General features: G+C 36.7%; 1 protein-coding gene across 3 annotated transcripts in view; it reads left to right on the top strand.

Moving 5' to 3' along the window:
- Positions 1-12,226, top strand: part of LRRC9 (leucine rich repeat containing 9) — an 87,744-nt gene that overhangs the window by 49,655 nt on the left and 25,863 nt on the right. For all 3 annotated transcript variants that reach the window (XM_070403755.1, XM_070403753.1, XM_070403751.1), the window contains 5 exons: positions 1,371-1,505; positions 2,530-2,707; positions 5,318-5,538; positions 6,859-6,981; positions 10,886-11,016. In XM_070403755.1, coding sequence (XP_070259856.1) covers positions 1,371-1,505; positions 2,530-2,707; positions 5,318-5,538; positions 6,859-6,981; positions 10,886-11,016 — 788 coding nt within the window. The remainder of the gene's footprint in view (positions 1-1,370; positions 1,506-2,529; positions 2,708-5,317; positions 5,539-6,858; positions 6,982-10,885; positions 11,017-12,226) is intronic.

Raw genomic sequence — 12,226 nt, 5'->3', positions numbered from 1 at the left:
ACTGCCCTAGTGGACAGAGTGTCAGCCTGTGGACTGAGTGGTCCTGGGTTCGATTCTGGTCAAGGGCATGTATCTCAGTTGCAGGCTTCTCCCCGGCCCGGGCCCTGGTTGGGGCATGTGCAGGGGAAACCAATCAATGTGTTTCTCTCACATAGAGATTTCTCTCTGTCTTTTCCTCTCTCTTCCACTCTCTCTAAAAATCAATAAAAAGATATCCTCTGGTGAGGATTTAAAAAAAAAAACTGCAGTGATTTACCAATTTATAGCCACCACTTGGCAACAATTTTAAAGCCTGACAATATTAAGTTTTAGCAAAGATCTGAATTAATGTTACAAGTGGTACCATTACTTTGGAAAACCAATTTGGCATTATCTAGTAAAGCTGAATATAAATATACCTTACAACCCAGCATATATACTGGGTACATATTTGTATATACTCTAAATAAACTCTTACTGTATACACCAGGAGCCATGCACAATAATATTCATGACAGAAATGTCTATAAGAGCAAAAAACTGAAATCAGCTCCAATGTTCATTAACAGAAGAGTTGATAGGAAATGCTATACAGCAATGACATCTGAATAATCTATAGCTACATACAACAGCATAGTTGAGTCTCTTGAATATAATGTTGACAAAAAAGCCAGTCATAGAAAACTTCATATATATTATTCAATTTACATAAAGTTCAAATATGTGCAGACTAAATGATATACAAACAGGACAATAAAGTAAGTAAATGGTAGATACAAAATTTGAGATCATTTGATCACTTCTTAGGGGATCAACTGATACACTTGAGTGATGGCCTGTGAGGAAAAAGAGGAAAGGATTAGGATGGGTAATAGGAATATTCTAGCTCTTAAGCTGGTTTCAGGATGAATTATATGGTGTTTATATTACAGTATGCCTTTCACAATTTTATAAATATGATTTGTATGGTTAAATATCTGCTAAAAGAAAAATAAAGTACATAATTTAAGGTTTATCTATACATTGAAAACATTTTAAGGCAACGGAAATGTCATACTTTAAAATTATTCATTGGGCCACTCCTCTAGGAAACTGTACTTTTTTAAAAATATATATTTTATTGATTTCTTACAGAGAGGAAGGGAGAGAGATAGAGAGTCAGAAACATCGATCAGCTGCCTCCTGCACACCCCCTACTGGGCATGTGCCATGCAACCAAGGTACATGCCCTTCCTTGACCGGAATCGAACCTGGGACCTTTCAGTTGGCAGGCCGACACTCTATCCACTGAGCCAAACCAGTCAGGGATAGGAAACTGTACTTTTAACTAGATATAAATAAACTTCTACATGTCATTTCCTTTACTCATCATGTGTTTTTTATTGTATTAGTTATCTCTCTTACGGCATTCTAGCAGTAAAGAGGAAAGACCGCGGATACTTAGTATATGGCCTTCTGCCAAAATTCTGACACAGATTTCGAAGTTAGGACCGCATGCACATCTGAATGTAAACTGGTACTTGAAGGTAAAGGCTAATTCTATTAAACTCCATTTTTTTAAAAAGCTTAATTTCAATAGATTTTTAGTTAGCTTTAGTCTGTATATCATAAATAGGACACAGATGGGTGTCAGAAAAGTGGAAGAGCTAAATTAAAATTAAATAGGGAGATCAAGTTGTTTATAGTTATATTATGGGGGCTAGGCCTTGACAGTAGTCACCACAGAATTGGAGATTTTTGCATAACGGTAGACTACAAAATCAAAGAGTAGGTTCTGATAATATGTCAAAATAAGCAAGCAACCTTTAAAGCTCAGAGCCAAAGATCAAACCAAAAGTTTGGGTGGCAAGGTAAAAGGGATGGAAAATCCTGTCGTGGGCACAGGGGAACCTCATTAGAATTCAGCTGCGGTTAAAGGAAAAGGTTCTGGAGCCGCAGCAGCTTCTTGCTGCATAGAGCACCCTTATATATCTTACCAAAGATAGAAACTGGGTTAAGAAAAGCTGAGCCTTGAAAATGGAAGATATTAGTGGCGTTATTTTTATGATGGAATATATACAGATAATTTAGCTTTGATGCAGGCCCAGTGACAGCCTTGGGACACAGGGAGTTCTGGAATTAGAATGGCCCTTTAAATTGTTCCAAGTTGGGCTGAGTTGGCCAGGCCTTTATATCCCTCTGTCATTGGATGTGGGCCAACCTGGGCTGGAGCATGACCTTGGGCAAGGCAGCTCTCTGCAGCCGAGGCTGTCCCTGAAGGCGCTGAAAGCTGAAAGCTTTCTGCCAACAGCATTCCCAGCAGCTGGGACAAGTCTTTCATTGCAGTGGGCATCTGACTGGCACAGCACAATGACCAAATTCCATATAAGTCCCTCTTGGAGTTAAAATGTTGTCAAATTTTACTTTTTTGTAACTTAAGGGCTTCATAATATTGTGAAGGAATTCCTTGGATGCTACCACATTTGAATCATTTCACTAATCATTTCCTTTTATAACACTGAATTTATTGATGAGATTCAAAAGTAAGAGAAACTGCTCATTGTTCTACAGATAACTGCCTTAAATTTAGATGGGCAACATCTCTTTGAAATCACAAATTTAGAAAAATTGGAAAATTTGAAATGGGCATCGTTCAACAACAACAATCTCACTAAAATGGAAGGCTTGGAATCCTGTGTTAACTTAGAAGAGCTCACATTAGATGGAAACTGCATCTCAAAGATAGAAGGTAAAGTATTTGAGAAATTGAGAGTCAGAATGTGAATATCTAATTGACAAGAGCAAAAAATGAATGACACTGAGGGTACCATACCTGAAGAGGAAAAGCTCTAGAGAAGTGCCAAGAAGGTTAGGAGCAGAGTATTCTAAACACCTATTAGTGCAGTGGTTCTCAACCTGTGGGTCGCGACCCCTTTGGGGGTCAAATGACCCTTTCACAGGGGTCGCCTAAGACCATGGAAAACACATATATAATTACATATTGTTTGTGTGATTCATCACTATGTTTTAATTATGTTCAATTTGTAACAATGAAATTGGTGGTCACCACAACATGAGGAACTGTATTAAAGGGTCGTGGTATTAGGAAGGTTGAGAACCACTGTATTAGTGGGGTCAGTGACCACCTGCTGAATATCATGAGCCCAGGTAGCTGACTTTCACCTCCTCTCCCTCCCTCTCCTCTCCTCTATGCCAGTGTTTACCAACTCTTACCAAACCTAACACATTACAAACGAGGCAGTAATTAATATTTATTGAGTTGAAAAAATGAATGAATGAGGTGCTTTAAAAAAGATAAAACAGCCCTGTTTGTTTTTCAAAATATGGAATTAAGGTTACATTTGGAAATTGAAGACTTTAACAAAAATGAAAATATTCATCAACGATTGAAAATCAAATGTACTATGTAACCTTTTATATGGATCCACATGCAAGCACAATTAGGCAGCTTCACTAATGTCTGGGTATGCGCACACACACACATACTTATCTGGGTATCAAACATTTCTGGATGTGCATTTTAGTACAGAGAGGCCCTTGGCAAGGACTGAAGGTAAAAATTGGAAATCATGGCTGGAAAAAAGACTTAATTTATACTTTATTCACTTTTCAATTCTTGGATTATTTTTAGCACATGTGTGTGTGCTACCTTTTACATAAAATAGAACATTTTATTTCAAAAAATCCTATATGCAAAAGCAAATATTAAATATCTTTTAAAACAGCATGAATAGCATTGGTTATACTTTATGTTAATGGCTGTAATGTATTTCTAAGCCTTGCTTGAGCATAAGAATCACTTGAACTACTTATTGAATATACAGATTCACAGGTCTCTCTGTAGATTTCAGTTAGTACGCCTGAGGGTAACGCAGGCCTTTGTGTTGAAAACCATCACTAGTCTTCCATTCCCATACAATAGGGTGTTAGTTTAGCTTTGTACATATAATTGAGAACCCCATTTCCTTTTTATTCCCTTCCATAAGCCCACTAAAGGGAAGAATCCTCCAACCTGTACTCACTTTCCCTATACCTACTTCTCAGAGAAGATAGCTACCCCACTAAACTTTAACAGATATTTCTCTTCATTTTTCCAGACACAGATAGGTGTAATATCCATATAAGAATTTCTGCTTGGATGGTTTTATTTTAACAGACCCTGGATCGATTTACTTTCAGCATTGCATAGTCCTGTGATAGAAGCTGGTGGGAAAGGGGAGTGGGTAAAATTTACTGAGGACCAATTATTTGCCAAAAGCTATAACTGATGTTCTTCAAATGCCATGCCGCTTAATCCCATAGCCTTTTAGAAGTAGATTTTAGTATGTCCATTTTGTGGATGAGGAAAATGAGGCTCAGGGGTCACATCATTTTACAAATCTAGTAGTGATACATTTGGAACCAACTCTGACTCCAAAGCTCCTATCTTTCAACTGTATGTTCCTATCTACAGTTATAAAGTGCTTACACTATGTAACGTACACAGGAGTTAGATTGTGGTGAGAGGTGGCATTTTTTAAAAGTTCTGTCTAGAGTACTTTTAATCATACAAAGGTGGAATTACCCTAATTGACTCTTTTTAATGCAAATAATACCACAGTGATCAATATGATCCAGAGTATTGTATTCCAGTTCCTTACCCTCTTTTTAAATGGGGTCATTATTTTTACCTTTGTGTAGAGCTTTGTGTTACTGAAGTGGTTCTCAACCTTCCTAATGCCGCGACCTTTTAATACAGTTCCTCATGTTGTGGTGACCCCCCAACCATAAAATTATTTTCGTTGCTACTTCATAACTGTAAATTTGCTACTGTTATGAATCATAATGTAAATATCTGATATGCAGGATGTATTTTCATTGTTACAAATTGAACATAACTAAAGCATAGTGATTAATCACAAAAACAATATATAATTATATATGTGTTTTCCGATGGTCTTAGGCAAACCCTGTGAAAGGGTCGTTTGACCCCCAAAGGGGTCACGACCCATAGGTTGAGAACCGCTGTGTTACTGTGATGGTGAAAAATCTTACTTATATCATTTGAAGTTTATTTGAAAGCAAAATTTATTATTTCCTACTATGTAATACCTTCCTTTAACAGCTAAGAAGAATGAGTCTACTTAGAATTCCAAAACTGGAATTTAATACATTAGCTAGGACTTCATACACACTATATCCTTAAATAAAAGGAAAAACTATGATGGTTAATATTACAGAATCAGAAAAGCCACTTGAATTTAGAAAAAGAGAAACAGAAAAATGACCAGATGGTTATTTTTTAAATTAACCTTTCAGTGCTGTCTGAATGTTTTCTTGAATTTGCTTATTTTTCTAGGCATTTCCAAGCTGACTAAATTAACCCGCCTCAGCATAAACAATAATCTCCTCACTGGTTTGGAAAAGCATACTTTTAATAACATGCTTCATCTTCACTCCCTTTCTCTCGAGAACAACAGAATCACTTCATTGAGTGGTTTACAAAAAGCTTTTACTCTAATTGAACTATACATAAGCAATAACTATGTTGCTCTCAATCAGGAGATCTACAATTTAAAGGTGACTATCTGGGGTAATGTTTTTGTCTTTAAAAATATTGTTTCTTTGTACTCTGAAAGTAATGCATGTTCCCTGTACAGGATTTGGGAAATACAGAAAAATGTAAAAAGAAAATAATAATCAAGGATAACACGGTTTATTCCATTTATGTATATACATACAAACAAATGTATGTGTAACCATAATGTCCCCAGGTTGATAACCTCCATGGGTAAATTTTTTTAGTACTCAAATAAAATAACCCAAACCCCATTCCTCCTAACTCAGTACTTCTAAGGATTTCCCAACCTGGATAGAGAGTAAGATTCTTTAACATTTCCTGTTCTCAGAGCAATTCTTAATTATCTCTCACTTCCTTACTAGTTCCTACTGGTGGATCTGTCTTTCTGGTCAACTTTGCCTAGCTTTGCTCTCTGTAGTTCTCCCAAAGAAACCTCTCATTCAAGCTACTGTATAATAGGCTTTACTGAAAGTTTGAATAAAATGGGAGTTTACCACAACGCAGAATAGGAATTCATTTCAAGTGTAATGTGTGGTTTAATTGTTTATAAAGTTCAATGGCCATTTCCTACCACTGGAACTCTCACCTTGGCCCCTTTTCTTTTGCTTATACCATATTTCTAGGACTTTATCTCCTAATAAAATGTAGGTCCATTTCCCATCTTCCCTCAAGTTCAGATTTCTCCCCATCTTATTCCCCAATATAAATAGATCTTCTAAAGCTTGCAGAGGCAACCTAATCAACAATAGCAGCAACAAAATAAACCATTTTAGATTATGATACAAAATAGTTTCACTCCCTCTAATCTTAACCTCTCCCAGCCATATCCACTCAGGACCCTTTCTTCACTACAAGGGCACATTAAAATGTCTTCTCTAATAAGAAGGCACATTTTCCTTAAAATGAATTCTGCCACACTCTCAGAAGGTGAGAGCACTTCAGTTTTATCCCTCATCAGAAGGCAGTGTTCTCCATCCCAGTTATATCTCTATGCACATATACGTACTATTTAATAGGCCATCATTCCATAAACAAAGTATACTCTTTTAAGCTTACTTAATTCCCTCCAAATTATCACCACCGATAGATCATACATTTAGCACCAGCATCCAAAAACGGATTCTGATCATATTGTACAAAATTGGACTCTAATGGTCTGAATGGGTAACACTTGTACTAAAAATGTATATTTAAAATCACTCAAATCACTATAAAATGATAGAGTAATTCAAATATTAAAATTCACGGATAAACTCTTAAGGGGAAAAAATTTGAGACATATATATATAACTTTAAATGTATGTATTTTTATTACCCAGAGTTTATGCAACTTGGTCATTCTAAATGTGTATGGAAACATTATTGTATGGAATCAAGAAAATTACCGGTTGTTTGTAATATTTCATCTTCCAGAACTGAAAGCTTTGGATGGAATCTCAATTGTAAGTTGTTTTATGACTCAGTTTTTGGTCCATATGGAATATATGAATATTCACATATCCATAGGCCATAATTATATTTAACACTCTTTATCTCTAGTATGATACCCAAACTTACTATGCTTATTAACATCTAGGTTTCCAAAACACATTATGGACCTGGGTTTTCAAATTTTTTCCTCTGGCCAATTCTTTTTTTCCCCTTTTTATTAAATGTATTGGGGTGACACTGGTTAACAAAACTATACAGGTTTCAGGTGCACAATTATACAGTGCATCATCTGTACACTGTATTGTATGTTTGTCCTCCTCCTCTGGCCAATTCTAATCATCTGAATTGAGGTGGCAGGGAAGAAAAATGCTGGCTAAATTTGCACCCACTAATTCAATGCCTAAAAAATAAAGAGCACAATTTTATAGAAAAGGATAGAAAAAAACTGCTCTGGAACCCTACCAAAAAACTGCTCTGGAGTCCTACCATCCCCTTGGATTCCAAAATAGCTTCCTATTTCCTGGAAAATACAGTTATTATATTTAAGAAAAATATATTTAAACCAACAAATGATATGTCAACACTACCAGTAAGTGAACCAACAAATGATATGTCAACACTACCAGTAAGTGAACCAACAAATGATATGTCAACATTACCAGTAAACTGTAAAGAAAAATAATACAGGACTAAATATGAAAGCAATATTTATAAACTTGAATTCTGTAACAACTAAGTTAATACAGGGCTCCTGTGTAACACTGCCTAGCTCCTGCCAAACAATAAAATTCATTAATCTAGAAAATTGAGAGATAGTTCATGACTGTTTGGGACTCTGAGGTGCTCTGAGAAGATTGCTAATTCTAATCTGCTGCTCTCTATGGTCACAAAACTAGAAAAGGAGAAGCCAATTAATCAGAAAACTTTTGGACAAGAATAGGTTTACTCCCTCCAAACACCACAAAATAAATCATGGCCCCAAACAGAATGGGAGCAAGGAGAAAGGCCTTGAAGCCCTCGCCGGTTTGGCACAGTGGACAGATCATCTATTCCTCAAAATAGAAAATCAAAAACATTCTCCCCAACACAAACAAATTCTCTAAAATCTTGTACTGGGTATTTAGGTATTGGCTTTCATTGAGGGATGTTTTAAAAGCAGACTTAGGAAATGCATGTGCTCAAATGATTGTGGCAAAGATCTTATCCTTCCTATCTCTCTGTGCCCTCATTGAAGGATCACATGAGAAAGTGCTTTTAGAAATAAGTGTAGGGAAACTTTTTCCCCAAGGAAAAGTTATGCTCTGCTCACTGACGATGAGTGCTGTTTAACTATCGTTCCTTTCACTTTGACTACCTAAAAGTTCAGGGACAAATTATGGTTCAACAACAGAAAACCCTGCAGGATTTATGGTCTATCTGTCCCTACCCTGTTTTTATCTATTTTCACTTAGATCATTCTTGGACCCCATCTCCACTATTTATTATTTTCATTTTACTGTTGAATTATATGTGCTTCCTGTAAGCTGCCACACATTCTCTGTGGGATGAGATAGAGTATAAGTATATGAATTAATAATGGAACATGAAGACCAGACTGAATAATTTAGACTTTAATTGAGGCATAATGGGAAGGCAAAAGATTGAGTAGGGGGGTAACATATTCAAAACTATATATTAGGAACTTTAATCTAACAGAAGTGTTTACAGTAATAGATGAAAGACCAATAAGACTATTAGAATAGTCTACATGTGAGGTACGGAGAACCTGAATCAAGGGGAGTTAACTTTATTTTTTTTTATATAGTTTATTGATTTTTTACAGAGAGGAAGGGAGAGAGATAGAGAGTCAGAAACATCGGTGAGAGAGAAAAATCGATCAGCCGCCTCCTGCACACCCCCTACTGGGGATGTGCCCGCAACCAAGGTACATGCCCTTGACCAGAATCGAACAACCTGGGACCCTTCAGTCCGCAGGCCAACGCTCTATCCACCAAGCCAAACTGGCTAGGGCATGGGGAGTTGACTTTAAAATGGAGAGCTGAAAGGTATGAGAAATACTGGGGAGAACTAACAGAATTTAGTAATCAATTGGATTTAAAGGACAAAGGGAAGAGTAAAAGATGTCTACAAGGTTTGAGTCTATACTAGTAAAAGATATTATAACAGGAATATGAATATAAGAAGAAAAGCACTTCCCAGAAATAAGATTATTAATGCTGAACACACTAAGTTTTATATGATAGTGGATCATCTGACTGGAAAGGCCAAGCAAGCAGTTGAATACACAGGACTAATTTTAATTATGGAAATTTAATTGGAAGTAATTTGAAGAAAGTTGATAGTTAAAACCAAAAGCATATGTAAGATTGTCTAAATTAAGAGAGTAGAGAAAGTAAATAAATCCAAGTGAGGCTTTAAAACTTCCATTTAGGAAATTTACAGAGGAAAAGAAGCCCTAAGAAGTCTGTGCCCAGGGAGATAGAAGAGCAATATAATCCTAGAGTTGTTTTTGTTAATCCTCCCCCGAGGATATTTTCCCATTGACTCATTTTTTTAGGGAGAGTGGAAGGGAGAGGGAGAGACAGAGACAGAGAGAAACACATAAATTGGTTGCTTCCTATAAATGTGCCAGGATCGAGCTGCAACCGAGGTATATGCTCATGACCAGAATCGAACCCTGACCCCTTCTGTCCACTGAACCAAACCAGGTAGGGCTTCAAGTTCTTTTTCCTTGCTCCCATTCTGTTTGGGGCCATAATTTATTTTGTAGTATTTGGAGGGAATAAACCCATTATTATCTAAAAGTTTTCTGATTAATTGGCTTCCCCTTTCTTAGTCTTGTGACCACAGAGAGCAGGCTTTTTGTCGACTTTTTGTTTTCTCTTATTGGCATTTCTGGATTTCTGGTTTCTCCAACACCTAGTTCAGCATACATGAGGGAAAAAGAAAACCCATGTCTAAAGGAAAAATTCACTTCTGTGTATTTCCTTTACTCTTACATCACTGTCCCACTCACAACACTTACCAGCTATGTTCAGGGCCTTCCCCCAGGGAATCTACAACTTGTCCATCTGTAGTCTCTCTTTTGCTGGCAGACAAAACAGTATCATTGGCATTCTTTGTCAGATTAGGTCCATCTCTGCATTGCTATAGACCTCCCAATGTTCACCTATTTCGTAGGCCTATATGGCCACCTTAACTAAGCATAGGGTGATATCTGCTTTTCAATTCCAATTACTTTCCAAACTTCCTTCCTGGAAGTTCTAATGGGTATTAACATGACCTACTTTAATGTATCCCTCAAATTTCCATAGGGCCATGCCCCATATGGGCATCCCTTTAATAGGCCAGGCTTCCATTGCCCTTCTGCCTGATCATATGGTTTGGCCAGGAACAATGGATGAAGACCTCACACATATAAATAAAACGCACCAGGGAACTCACCACAATGTCATTCCTCAAGTCCCAAGGTCCCTAGCTGGTCTGTCTTCTTCACTGTACCTTTCAGTCTCCTTCTTTATTTTATACTAGAGGCCCAGTGCATGAAATTCATGCACAGGTAGGGTCCCTAGGCCTGGCTGACAATCAGGGCCAATCTGGTTCCTCCTGGCCTCCCTGCCTCCTCCTTCCCTCGCTCCCTCAGCACCTCACCATCGCCCCTGGTCCCCCGCCATGTTCCACACCACTCCCTAGTGGTCAGCACACATCATAGCGAGTGATGGAACTCCCTAGGGGACAATTTGCATATTAGCCTTTTATTATATAGGAGGATACCATGTGTAGGGGTTTTAGTTGTACTTAATAGGAGGAATAGAGAGAAATGAGTCCACTCCATTCTGACCTGGAACCAAAGAATGAATGTCATTTAGTCATCTGTATGGGAAGACATCCTTTTCTAAATGTTTTCATATATAGGACCTACCAGAGACTGAGTGTGCAAAAGATTTGTTTGGTGGCAGACTAACTTCTGACATGATCGCAGAACGACAAGGACATTCAAACTTCACCCAAATGCAAGAATTAAATTGGACCTCATCATCCATCAGGTAAAAACATTTTTTATATGTTGTTTGATATTATAATTAAACATGTAATTATTATCAGTTTTTAAGGTTTATAATTTATACATCTACCCAAATATAACTTATAATTCAGAACATTTTCTACCTTACTTCAAAATCTCATGCTAACTTTGCCACCCTTTGAAATACTCTTATAATTTTTATCATCACACGCTATGGTTAAAAATGTCATTAATCTCTTTCTAAGACCTTGTATTTCTCTTTTCTTTTACAACCAAACTTTTAAAAGTTAGAATATACTAAGTTTACTCCTCACAACATATCACCCTAATTAATGCAATCTAGCTTCATTCCTATATTCTTATGAATGTCATCACTGTCCTCCTGGTTAATAAATCCTTTTATCACCTCTCTTTTTTCCTTATTCTGTACTAGTCACACACAGAATAAGGAAAAAAAAGAGGCAATAAAAGGATTTAATTTATGATAATGACCCCAAATTTTGCCCAAACCTAGGCTCCACACTTGAATATTCCATTGCTTTCTAGATAGCATCTAGAAAATAATATCTATGTATTGTTGCCCACACCAAAAATCTAAGAGTTACTTCTCTCTCTCCTTTGTTCTTCGTTTTTAATTAATCACCATGTTCTACAGAGTCTCATAATTACCCTCTTCTTTCCATAGTCACTACCATTAGCCTAGGTTGGGAAAGAAAAAAATTTTAGAAACTTTCTTGACCTTTTATTGTCATATATAACCTTTCCTGCAAGTCCATCTACAAACCATACCACCTTTTAAGTTGCAAGGTTTATCAGAACATGTCCCTTGCTAACATTGTTCAGTGGCTTTCCATTGTTTACATAATAAAATTTAAAGTCCCATTGTACAACACAGAAAATGTTGTAATTACCTGTTTATTTTTATCTCTTGTAATCCTTACCTCTAGTGCCCTATAACTCTTTGTGCTCCAGAAATCCTAAAATATTATAGTTCTTCAATCTCAACCATAAGATGATGTGTCATGTTTCTGCTTTTGCTTATGCCTCTTCCACTGCCTAGAACTCTTTCTTTTCTAATTTGCCTAACAAATGCCTATAAATTCTCCAAGTCTCATTTTAAGATCCTTCTCCCCTGCAAAGTAATTCCTGACTTTGCCAAATACACTTTTCTTTTCCTAAAATGCCATTACACCTAACTCTATTATAGCAATTTTCTTCTTTATTTCAGTTTT

The sequence above is a fragment of the Myotis yumanensis genome, unplaced genomic scaffold (genome assembly GCF_028538775.1).
Source record: "Myotis yumanensis isolate MYYU_CA2020_CCGP unplaced genomic scaffold, mMyoYum1.0.hap1 SCAF_1, whole genome shotgun sequence".
Taxonomy (NCBI): domain Eukaryota; kingdom Metazoa; phylum Chordata; class Mammalia; order Chiroptera; family Vespertilionidae; genus Myotis; species Myotis yumanensis.
Note: the sequence above shows the minus strand (reverse complement) of the source record. Positions and strands in the feature narration are given on the sequence as shown.